A 12,866-nucleotide genomic window follows, 5' to 3' on the forward strand; every position below is an offset into this window, starting at 1 on the left:
TAATAATACTTATAACAAAATGTCTCGAGTTCCGCTCAAGAGATGGCGCTCTAGACCTAAAATCAAGATGGACCCTGAATTAGGGCGGGGCGTCGGTATAACTGCGTATCACCGAAGCTACAGTTTCAGGTTCTTTTTCGCGTAAATCGGTTCTACGAATAACATAGACGTTCAATCGCGTCGAATCCGCAATAATTAAATGATCAACTAACACCGCCGCTTCTCCGAGTAGCGGACATATTTGGTATAGAGAGCGCGTTGATTTGGAGATGGCGCCACATTTCGTGCATGCTCCTCTAGAGTAGTTTGTTTGAATGAGTGCTGTATGGATGCAGGTAACGGGGAGGAAACCATCCCGATGTTAATGTTGAACCATTCAGAAACCAAAGAAGACCAACTCGCCGCCGCCTCAGTGCCTCCCCCCTCCAGAAACAGGAGAACCAGCTCCATCATGGGCGGCTCCTACTCCGCGGCGCTACAACAACAGGCGGCTCTCCAGCAACAGCAGGCGGCCGCCGCTCAGGCCGCCTCCCACCAACAAGCCAGCACCGTGACGACAGTGGCGGTGTACACCGGCGGAGGAGCGTACGGAGCGAGTGCCATGGAGCCCAGGGCCAGCGTCGGAGGTGGAGGCGCTAGCAAACTCATTGATTTAGGAATTGCCAAAACCGGATGTGACGTCAACGGATTAGCCAATAATTCCGGTACGACGGAGATGTGAGGCAATATATAACCGTGATATTTCAAACGCTCGAAAAAAGCCGCCTCACAATCTTCACGCATTTTTCACTCGAACTGCACGTTTTTGATCCCTATACTCTTGGCTATTTTGTATTCTTTAAACTTCTGCTCATGCCAATAATATTGCTTAAATATTTCGCACGTATTGCTTGCAGCCTGGGTGTCACTCGTTCGGCGTTTGCTTAGTGGTGTCGCGAAACTATTTATTGATTGGATACGAGCTCTATGTTCACGCTGATGACGTAATCGCGAGTCTGTGTTGTTTTTCGCTTCGCTTATCGTGTACTTGTTTCCAGCGATATTCTACTTTCTAGGATTCATTAAACTTACGAATATACCGCCCAAGTTGACAATCTCATTTTGGTAGCATAAACGATTGTTATTTTTCCTTCTATCGGTGGAAATCAGTGAACTATCGGATATGCCTTCAAACCCATGCACGACAAACGGATCAAAACAAGGAATGTTAATAATCAGCTAAGCTAATACCCAAGGAACCACAGAGGCCTATAAGTCAACTAGTGACATGTGAAACCAATTACCGGTGGCCGGGTTAAATTTAGTAGGAGGGAGGTCGCAAGCCCTTCAACCAAGAGCTCTCTACACTTACCGGTGGCCGGGTTAAATTTCGTAGGAGGGAGGTCGCAAGCCCTTCAACCAAGAGCTCCCTACACTTACCGGTGGCCGGGTTAAACTTCGTAGGAGGGAGGTCGCAAGCCCTTCAACCAAGAGCTCCCTACACTTACCGGTGGCTGGGTTAAATTTCGTAGGAGGGTGGCCGCAAGCTCTTCAACCAAGAGCTCCCTACACTTACCGGTGGCCGGGTTAAATTTCGTAGGAGGGAGGTCGCAAGCCCTTCAACCAAGAGCTCCCTACACTTACCGGTGGCCGGGTTAAATTTCGTAGGAGGGAGGTCGCAAGCCCTTCAACCAAGAGCTCCCTACACTTACTAATTGCAGTTAACCTCAGTCCTCGGGAAGTTTTTATGGATTCATTTAAACTTAGGGAGAGTCCTGACAATGTTGCGACGACTCTTACCATTGTTCCTTCCCTCGAAAAAATAAACTCAGAATCTCATTGGTGTCCTAAAACTGAAACACCAGCCAGTGACGTTTTATCCGTCCCCCCTTATCGTGCCGAGGGTTAAATTAGACCATGATATCCGTGCATCTTCTCAACATAGATAACAAAAGAAATCTAAATATTTTCTGTTTCGTTGATCCATTTTTCGCGCATGCGCGTTTTATACATACCCATCGCTTCGCTATTTCCATCCAATCTTATAAATTTACACATTTCTAAGCTTTTATGACCGTGTAGCTTTTGATAAAATGTTATTATTAATAATGCTAAGTATTTTCGATTTTTGCTAATGCGGAATGCTTTCTAAATAATATTAATATTTTTGTATTTTTTTCTACTTATGGAAAACCGATATCACGATTTTACCGACATTTGAATCGAACACTATATTGTTGACTAAATATCGATTTCCCGTCCAAAAATTCAGTTTTCAAATTCGTGATTTATCACATATATGATATTTGAACTAAATACTCTTAATACTGATTGTTTACATGGGTTTAATTTACCAATTATTGGTAAAACGACAATATCGGTAAAACCAGACTATCGGTAAAATTTCAGTATCGGTAAAACCAGACTATCGGTAAAATTTCAGTATCGGTAAAACCAGCCTATCGGTAAAATTTCAGTATCGGTAAAACCAGACTATCGGTAAAATTTCAGTATCGGTAAAACCAGACTATCGGTAAAATTTCAGTATCGGTAAAACCAGACTATCGGTAAAATTTCAGTATCGGTAAAATCAGACTATCGGTAAAATTTCAGTATCGGTAAAACCAGACTATCGGTAAATTTTCAGTATCGGTAAAATCAGACTATCGGTAAAATTTCAGTATCGGTAAAACCAGACTATCGGTAAATTTTCAGTATCGGTAAAACCAGACTATCGGTAAAATTTCAGTATCGGTAAAACCAGACTATCGGTAAAATTTCAGTATCGGTAAAACCAGACTATCGGTAAAATTTCAGTATCGGTAAAATGACAATATCGATAAAACTAATATCGGTAAAACCTTTCTATCAGTAAAACGATAATATCGGCTAGGCGATATTATCGGTAAAACGATAATATCGGTAAAACGATAATATCGGTAAAACGATAATATCGGTAAAACGATAATATCGGTAAAATGATAATATCGGCAAAACGATAATACCGGTAAAACGTAAATATCGGTGTAAAGATATTATCGGTAAATACCAATAATGATAGCTAGCTTTAATTTCTGCCCCTGATCCCGAGTTCATATTTTGGAAAAGTAAACAAAAAATAGAGTAGTCTAACGCTCTCATTGTGTTTCTATTTTTTGTGGCGACGATGAGCAGGTGCTGACGGGGGCGTGGCGACGACCGCGGCGGCGGCATCTGCCAATTTGATTCAATTCAACGACACCCCGCCCAGAGTATCGTTCCAAGGACCAACCAAGAGTTTGCCTCAAGCTCCTGGAGCCACTTCCCCGATGGCCAAAATTGAAGCGTAAGCTTTTATTCCGATTCATTTTTATTTAAACGGAACTAGTATTCTATTTACGTTAAGCGCAATTTTGAAAATATTGAAAATATTGCAAAAAAATTTTTTAAATATTTCAAAATTTTCCAAAAAATACAAAAAGTTTGTAGAATATTTCAAAATTTTCCAATAAATTAAAAATTTTGTAAAATATTTCCAAATATTCCAAAATTTTCCAAAAAATATAAAAAGTTTGTAAAATATTTCAAAATATTCCAAAATTTTCAAAATAGTACAGAATTTTGTAAAAATATATATATAATAATTTAAAAAGAATATGTTAAAAATATTTTAAACATTTTGGAAAATATTTAAAACATTTTGGAATTTTTTTTAAACGTTTGGAAAATATTTTAAACATTTTGGAAAATATTTTAAACGTTTTGGAAAATATTTTAAACCTTTTGGAAAATATTTTAAACATTTTGGAAAATATTTTAAACATTTTGGAAAATATTTCAAACATTTTGGAAAATATTTTAAACATTATGGAAAATATTTTAAACGTTTTGGAAAATATTTTAAACATTTTGGAAAATATTTTAAACATTTTGGAAAATATTTTTATTTTTTTTTTAAATATTTGTATTTAAACTATTTTTCAATAATATTTTTTCACCGTGAGTTATTATAAAAAGCTATCACGGTTTTAATACCTAGAAATAAGTGTTAACGTTTTGAAAAAGGAAAATTGGTTTTAACTAAATTTCAAAATTCATATTCAAACATCCAATGTTTATTTTTTTAATTTGGGGACAATAAACGTAACGAAAAGCCGTTTTGAACCATTTTCTTGTGTTCAAACTAGTGTTTTCATCAAAACTATATTTAATTTTGAAAATCTTATTTAATTTCGTATTTAATCTTCGTCTTTCAAACGTATAAATAATTGAAAGAAAATATGGCAAATTTATTATTTAACAGTTAATTTGAGGCACTAATATTAAACTTTACATTTTAAAATTTAACATTTTGTTCCTTGAAACAAGAGGCGGTTAAAATTAGGGATGCACCGATATATCGGCCGATATATCGGCTAATTTTTCAAATATCGGTATCGGCCAATATCGGCTTAAGCGAGGCCGATATTAGCCGATACTTCTGGTATTAGAAAAATATTTTCAGGAAAAACTTAAAAAAAAGGCGATACTCAACTAACTAATTAATGGAAAACATTTATTGCCACAACCTTACATTTCCTTTTAAAAAGGCCAGTTATTCGCGTCCAAAACGGTCAGGAATCATAAGTGGTTTTTCGACTCCAAAAGCCATAGATCATATCATTTTTTAACAGGTGGTTACGAGAGTAAACAAAAAAGCATAATATTGTGATAGGTAACTTTGTTAATATCGGCCGATATATCGGCTATCCTAGGCCGATAAAATCGGCCGATATTATCGGCCACGATTAGCCGATATATCGGCCGGCCGATATATCGGCTGTACCCATATCGGTGCATCCCTAGTTAAAATATTTAATTTAATTAAAATAAATCATTTATTTTTAATATTTTTTCGGAAACTTGGTTTTGTTTCACCCTAGACTCGATAAGTTGATAATTAGGTTTCACATAAGTGTGTCAGTTTCCTATCTACCACATGTATTTAACTGAGAGCCATTTCTATAATGACCACAGATGTTCGATGGATTTCAGACTAAATCATTAAGCATAATAAGCCGTCATAAAACCGTGATCATTTTACTTTCAAGCTACTTATTTTTATCCCTTTCTCGGTATGACGTCCTTTTAAGTCAATCCGCAGAAAGTTATCAGTAATTATTTTGACGAACTTATGGAATTTTAAATAATTATAGACTTATGGTAACACCTATTAGGCTTTAGTTACAACTAAAAGTAAACCTCGTAACGATAAAAACTATACAAACACAAGTGTAGTATTGTCATTTGTAAATGTGGTCACGTATAGTAGTAACAAAGAAGAAGCTGCAACATTAACTCTATATTTTTGTTTCTTTTTTTGTAATGTCCTTCTGTTATGTTTTCGTCGCGCACCTCTGCAGACTACGGTTCTGAAAAAAATAATACAAAAAAAATCGTAACCACGAGACGGAGTCGCCATCTCTTGGATCGTAAAAAAATGACCCTACAAAACGTTTTTCAAAGAGTTAAAAAAAGCGCAAATATACAATATAATACCGCAAAAAAAATGTTTTTTTTTTCTAATTCTACTTGAATCCTACGAAAGAAATAAATTTGGAAAAAAAACCTTTTTTTCAATACTGCAGGAATGTCAGCCTGATTCCAGTAACAGAACAAAAGGAATGGAAAATATGAAGAAACTACAGCGAAATTTCGCGTTCTTAAAAAAAAATAAATAAACGCGAGTGATTGAGGGTGGGGGAAAAACACGCAAAATGGCCGACGCGTCTCAGGGATAATATTTAAAGTATTTTCAATCAACGGTAGATAAAAATGACGAAACTTCAACGTTTCTTAAGGAACAAATAAAGCGAGAGAAACGTTCTATTACAAAGCAAACAACGATAATATAGAAAGACCGAGCGAGGTATTGATGTCTGGAAAAATCAAGAGTCCAAGGCCTAAGCCGAGGCTTAACTCGAGCTAAGCCTATAATCATTGAAGGTCGCGTTCTAGCATCGCCGTTGCTAACCGTACCATACTGTTTTTAGTTAAGAACAACGATGTATAGCTCCGGCAATGCTAGTTCGAACGTTTTAAAACAATTAACTATGTATAAAATACTTAAACGAAATCGGGAAATATAAACCGGGAACAGGCAGCTAATTCACCGAAAAACCTGCAAAAAGAAACGGGCAAAATTTACGGAAATTCAAAGTGGAAGATTGTAATTGCCAAAAACTCTCAACATTTATAACATGTCGTTTTTGTTATTAATTATTAATTAATTAATTAATCCGATTTAAAAAATATTCCATACGTAAATTTTAAAGCCTTAATTATTCAATTTGCATTTTTAAATGTAATAAAAATTAATAAGAAAATTATAAATATATTTAATTATAAATGATAAACATTTATCGTTTTCAATATATAAATATGTTTATATGATTATAATAATTATAATTTAATTTAAAATCAAATAAAGGGATTAAGCAATTTTTTAGGATTTGCTTATCTTTTAAAAAGTCAGTGTTTAAGTTAAATTTTCAATCAAAATTTTATTAGCGCTCAAAAAAAGCAATCCGAAACAAAACAAAAACTATTTAAGGTGCTACCGCGTTGAGTCCACAAAATTAAATTGTACATTGTTGGGGAGTTCTAAGACAAAAATTACGATAGAAAATTAAATAAAAAATTTTTCGCCCCCCTCTCTACCATTTCTAACATATCAGACGATTTTTGGATTTTTGAACAACTTAATACATTTTCCACCTAAAAACCATCGTACTCCCAATTATATTCCTAATCATTTAAAAACCAATTGCAAATTAAGACGAGAAAAGACGTAAGTCATTTTATATTCAAAAATACAATCTAAAAAAACCCGGGGCGATAATTAATTACGATCTATTTTTAGCCATAAGTCGATTTAAATAAAAAAATGAATAAAAAATTTCGAACAAATTGTAATATACATTTTAAAATAAGGGGATAAAATTAATAATATAAATTATGGTAAAAAATGTTAAAAATTTCGTTAAAAGTTAAATTCTATTTAGAAGAACGTTGAAGATCATATTTTAAATAAATTTATTGAATAAAAATCTAAAATAATTAAAAGAAAATTATTGGCATTGTAAAAAAATATATATTTACTCCCAAATTTTCGAAAATGAAAAACGTGTTAAGAAAAATAATTAATATAAAATGGTCAGGAGCTAGTCGAAATAAATTTTCGTAGAGTTAGAGTTTAAAGAAAGATTTTGAAGAAAAATTTAGGTAAGAGAGCGAGATTTCGTAGTCTATTTCAACAATCGAAACATTTTTAACGGCAAGTGCGACATCATAAATAAGAATTATAAAAACAAATCGTAAAAAAAAGCAGTCGATCAGAAACTTCATTTTTACAGTAGAAAAGACAATTTCAACAAAAATAAAATCCAAGTGATCATTGACATCACACCAAACTCGAAAAAGCAACGACCTAGGTTTGTAAATATTAAATATTTCTTTGGAATTATATAAATTTCGTGTTCAATGTATTTCGATTTCACATTTTTGAGAGGAAAAAAAACCAATGGAAGTTTCCAATTCCAAAAAACAAAACGACAAATTCCATTGAAAAAAAGACAATATATTGAAAAATATTCGCGCTTTGGAAAATAAGCGAACAATTATTTAAAACAAATATCGCGTTTTCTTTGTAAGAAAAAAAGGGCCCAAAATTATTATTATTATTAATACTAAAATAAAAACAACGCGAGATTGAAAATCTTCGAACTGTTCCAAAAAAATGGATGGTGATTTTAAAAACATTTAAAACAAAAGTTCGTAAAAAAATATATAAGCCTTCGTCTTATTAAAAAATAAAAAACTGAAATCAATGAAAAAAAATCTTTTGCCCATTCACCCAAGGTAAAAAAATCACGCTCAAGTATAATTAAATGAAAACCCAAAAAAAAAGCTATATTTGTGTTATATTTCATTTTAAAATGGGGGAGGTACGTAATATTAGAATCATAAAGAAATAGTCGCGAGTTTTAAGTTTCATTTTTTTAAAGATATAACGCTAAGAATGGTGATCGCCTATTGTAAGAAAAAGGATCGGTCTACACTAAGCCCCTAATTGTAAATCAATTCCCGTATACTTTACGGCGATTGTCTATTTCAACTTGAAAAATAGTTATAAATTTCAAAGGTGTTTTTTTTTTAAATTTTAGTCGGAAAAAATGAAACTCTAAACGTTCCATTTTTTATATTTACATAAAAAAAAACAAATAAATAAATAAATAAATAAATAAATAAAGGTTATTACTAATAGAAGGGAACAGCCTAAAATTGTGATAAAAAATCTTATAACGCCATAGCAATGCTGCCAAAAAAACCAAGCCCCACTTGGCCGTTTATTGCTACAGCGTAGGGAGCCTTGTTCGGATTAGTGTTATAAAAATGAACAGAAAAGCGATTCCGAAAATTAAAATATATTTAAAAAAACCGAAAAAAATAATTCTGCCTTTTAGGAAGTATTAACGAGACTAAAGCCGGAAGCGGATGTACTTAGATCATTTCCGGTTTAAATATTTAAAAAAAAATGAAAATACACCCAATTTTATTGTCTAGTCTTTTTTATTTCTTTTTTTAATTAACTAAAATCTCTCGGTTGCTCTCTCACAAGTTTGTTTTCATATCGTAAAAAATATATATATAAAAGTTTCACTTTAGCAAAAAACCGATAACAATTTGTTTTTGTTTATATGTGGCAAAAAAAAATCTAAAAAAACTCGCTGGTGTAAAGTTGGTCTTTAAAAAAAATGTAAATAAAATCGTTTTACAAAGAAAAACTTTAAAAACAAAAATTTTCAAAACTAAAGGCCAGCGTACGGGAAATTAAAAAACACGTTTTCCGTTACAAAAAAATAACTACTACTACTACCATTGGAGATAGGGTTGTAAAAGCACACACCGAAAAATTATTGTTTGTAAATAAAGCAAGCATAATTTATTACAATATTTTTGAGTTATGGTCAATTATTTATTTTATAGGATAAATAAGTTAACTCCTCCTTTTCATCTTATCCCAAAAATATCGATTACGTTGCGAGCTGAGCCGCTTGGTTTAAAATTTAATCTTCCATCGAGAATGTGTCGCCATCTACAGCCCGAGACGACAACCTACCCTCTCACCAAATCACCCTCGAGGGGAACTTAGTCGATGATCGAGCATTTGTTCATTATATATGAAACCAAGGAAGATCAGAGGTGAAACTGTGGAAATCGCTACAGTAGTTCCAAAACTAGGTATCTCAAAAAAATTCTATTTTGCAAAAAGGATTTAAAAATCAAAAATAGTATTATCGGGAAATTATATATTTATACACTTGGAACGTCTAAGCACTGCCTTCTATAATACTAGGCCTAGAAGTAAGAAAAAAAAAGGGGGTGGCGGTAACGATTTTGAAATATCCGATAGAGTTCACTTTTTTGGGTAGGGAAAGTGGGGGAAATTCAAACGTACGCGAAAAATTTAAATATTAATAGCGAAAATACACTTTAATAATGTCAACATTCAATTTATAGGACTTTAATTTCTCTTAACAAATAAAGAAATAGATTTAGTAAAAAAAAATATTTAAAAATACGCTTGGATCTTCTACAGGTTTTTTAATCCATTAAAAAAATACATTTATTGTTTTGACGCCACCAGTGACAGGAGACTGCTGATTGGCCGCAGCTGGTTAACCTTTTTTACCCCAAACCAAAAAACCCAAGAGAGCGACATCTAGCGCGAAAATCATGTCAGTTTGAAAATGTCACTTAAAAAAATCGACGTAGCTACGATTTCTAGGCCTAGTATTATAGAATGCAGTGGTCTAAGGAAGACTACGGTGGCCCTGATGATAACCACCGAAACAGGTGTGGTTTACAGCTGGGATTTTCGTGCGGGCCGCCGTACACTAAGCTTAGCGCGTATTAGACAATTAGCCTTGGCTCTAATTCAAGTTCACTCACCTCATTTGCTCTTTTTAACCATTTAAATGCTTGAATTTATGGGCAACTAAACCTACTTCGCGAAGAACATTACACATTCTCCAAGAACGTCTTTGTGGAAAAAAAATGTTTTTGGTAAGTTTGTTTTCCAACGGAGTGTTGTTTTTTTATGTCTTACATTAAATAATTTGACGTAGTTTAAGCCCCATTGCCCCAAATGCATTCACAGAATGTTAGGAATTGAACCCTAGAGGTTTCAAATTTCCTGATAATTCATTAAAAAAACGATAGTTTTGAAATGATATTCGAGCTTAGAAAAAAAACCGTCATATTTGCTTAAATACCTATGATCAAAATGTGTGTGGAAATAGTAGACGATCTTTGAATTGTTGTACAGAGAAAACTTTTGATTGAGCGGACAGCTTTCACATATTCAACTTAAAACAAGTAAAGTAATTTCAAATATGCGCGTTACTTGATTTACTTGCTTTGGAACTGAGATAAGTAGGTGTGGATCGCAAGAATATATACCTGAGACAGGTATGTTTTTGGTGTTCTGGTGTGTTAATCAGGGGTAGGCCATTTCTGTCTTTTAAAACCTATCAATTCAGGGCCCAAAATATATAGTGTTTTCCATTTGATATTTTGATTGCTCGAGATTCGCTCCGAATCTGTCTCTGACGTCATAGATCTCGGCCCAATCGACTGAGTTAAACCGAAAATGAAACATGCCATTATCATATTCCCGCGCTTTGTTGTTTTTCGTCTGCTAGTAATTTGAATTTTCACGTTTTGGTCTGCCATTTTTCCAAAAAATCTAAAAGGAACACGCAAAAATTTGCTCCGATCTCGATCTCGATCCGTTGATCTGTCGAAATCGGCAGATCGGTTTTGAGCACCCGAGAGCGGGAAATGGAACACGCGAAACTTGATCGAACCAGATCCGAGCACGCAAATGGAACATAAAATGTTGATCAGAGCTATCTAGAGCACTCGAGAGCAATCAAATGGAATACGCTGATAGTGAAAATAGAGTAGCTCCTCCTTTTCTGTTCCTCGTGATAGCAGAACCATCTGGGATTTTTCCTATCTAATTTCTGCAACTCAAGCGGGAAACTAGTAAAATTGGAATGCCTTAAAATTACTTACAAACACCCAACGGGAGATTCCTAGCTTCCATTTTGTGCGTAGCTCTAGAGGTAAACATGTGTAAGAAATATCTTAGAGTTAAGTATTAATTTTCCTATACTGCTAATGTGATTCCTTTGAAGAAGTTGAAACATGAACCTTATAGCAGTCTCCCTCTGATTTTTTTTCGAACCGACCCCGGGCCTACGAAGGTATTTAGTTTTTATAGCAATGTACTATATACTTCTAGCACAAGTAACAAATTATCTCTAATAATGACACTTGAAGCCTTGCTCATGCAGTTTTTCTTACTACAATTCCTTTCTTCACCAAAGATAAATCAGTAAAACAAGTAGCAACTCTGTAACCCGGAAGTTTCACCTCTTTGTTATTGGAATTTTTCTATTGGTCATCCAAAAGGAATCAGGATTCAAATTCAGCCAATCATATAGTACTCCAAAACAATTCGTCTGTTGCGTAACCATGGTGCGGCTAAATAGTAAATACGCATGAAGCCTAAAAATGGAGGTATTCAAAATCGCGCGCCAAGTTCGTGGAATATCACGTTAACGGAAGTTGGGTTAGATTAGTTCATAGCACCGCAACCTTGGGCAGTATTTAGAAATATTTTTTTCCGTCACTGTGAAGGAAGGATGTAGTAAAAATTTTTCCTAATGTCATAATTAGAGGTGTTATGATACTTATGCTTCTAGTAATACGCAAAACAGAAATTTATAGGGGGGGGGGGGTAATTATAATTATTCGCTAAAACGTGTGGGGAAAACTTGTAGTAGTGTAGCTGTAGCTTTATTGTGTACAATCTACACTTCTACAAGTTCTGTTTACAGCGTTTTGTCTTGAGAGATAACGTATTAATAAATGCAATGAAATTAATGAGTTTTTTTTTGAAAATTCGTCCCTTTTTGGGTGCTTTTTTTTCATATTTTCCTCATTGTTGTCACTATTTTAATCATATTTTCAAATTATTTGTAGTTTTAACATACGTAACATAATTACTCATAAGTGTGCCAGAAATGAGTAATTATGTTACATATGGTTTTAATCATAGGTCAACGGGCTCGTTATTCGTAATTTTGACTTTATAAATAATGATACTTGCATTTTAATATAAATTTTGAATCGTTTATTTATATTTTAATAAGTTTATTTAAGAAAAAACGTTCTTATGACTTTTTAATTTTTCTGTAGCAGACGCTAGATCATAGGCGGTACCTCGGTGAAGCTAGCGCCGTTACGCCACCTAGACGCGTTTCGGTAGCGAATAAACTAGATCATGGCACATTTCCCCCTTTCACCTGTGTCGCGGTGCAGTTTGAGTAGGTTCTGCCACTTAGTTTTCCCCGCGCCACTTTTGTTTCCCTTTAACCAAAGATAATATAGACTTCGTAACCTATTTTTAATTGAAATCACTTAATGGCGCATAATCAATAGCGTTTAATATAAAAATATAGCTCCATAATTTTAGTAACCAACTATCTACATAATAAAACTCTAAGCCCCTTTCGTCGCATTTGTTTTCTGACTTTCATTCGCGACTCGAACGTTTCATCGCCGCAGGCACCCGGAGGTACACACCTAAGGTATGTCTAGCGCTTCGCTTTAATACTAGGTCACTGAGTATATTTCAGAAATCGGGTCTAACGTGACATCGCCGAAGGTAATTTCTCTGTGTATAATCCGCGGTCGTTGCGCTTCGCCTAAATACTAGGTCAAGTATACATTTGGTCATTAAGTTTGTTTTTGGAATTTCGGATCGGATTTCGCACTGGCTCGAATTTCACACTGTT

The 12,866-nt window shown here is 34.1% G+C and overlaps 1 protein-coding gene across 6 annotated transcripts in view; it reads left to right on the forward strand.

Annotated features, from left to right (window-relative positions):
* Positions 1-6,250, forward strand: part of LOC149940642 (potassium voltage-gated channel protein Shaw-like) — a 208,664-nt gene extending 202,414 nt beyond the window's left edge. For 4 of the 6 annotated variants that reach the window (XM_090178085.1, XM_090178089.1, XM_090178086.1 and 1 more), the window contains 3 exons: positions 336-704; positions 3,154-3,304; positions 5,586-6,250. In XM_090178085.1, coding sequence (XP_090034211.1) covers positions 336-704; positions 3,154-3,304; positions 5,586-5,634 — 569 coding nt within the window. In that variant the 3' untranslated portion in view covers positions 5,635-6,250. The remainder of the gene's footprint in view (positions 1-335; positions 705-3,153; positions 3,305-5,585) is intronic. The other 2 variants (XM_090178088.1, XM_090178090.1) reach the window with 2 other exon arrangements.
* Positions 6,251-12,866: the final 6,616 nt, after the last annotated feature.

Source organism: Leiobunum rupestre, chromosome 6, assembly GCF_980474605.1.
Source record: "Leiobunum rupestre chromosome 6, qqLeiRupe1.1.hap1, whole genome shotgun sequence".
NCBI classification, from domain to species: Eukaryota; Metazoa; Arthropoda; class Arachnida; order Opiliones; family Sclerosomatidae; genus Leiobunum; species Leiobunum rupestre.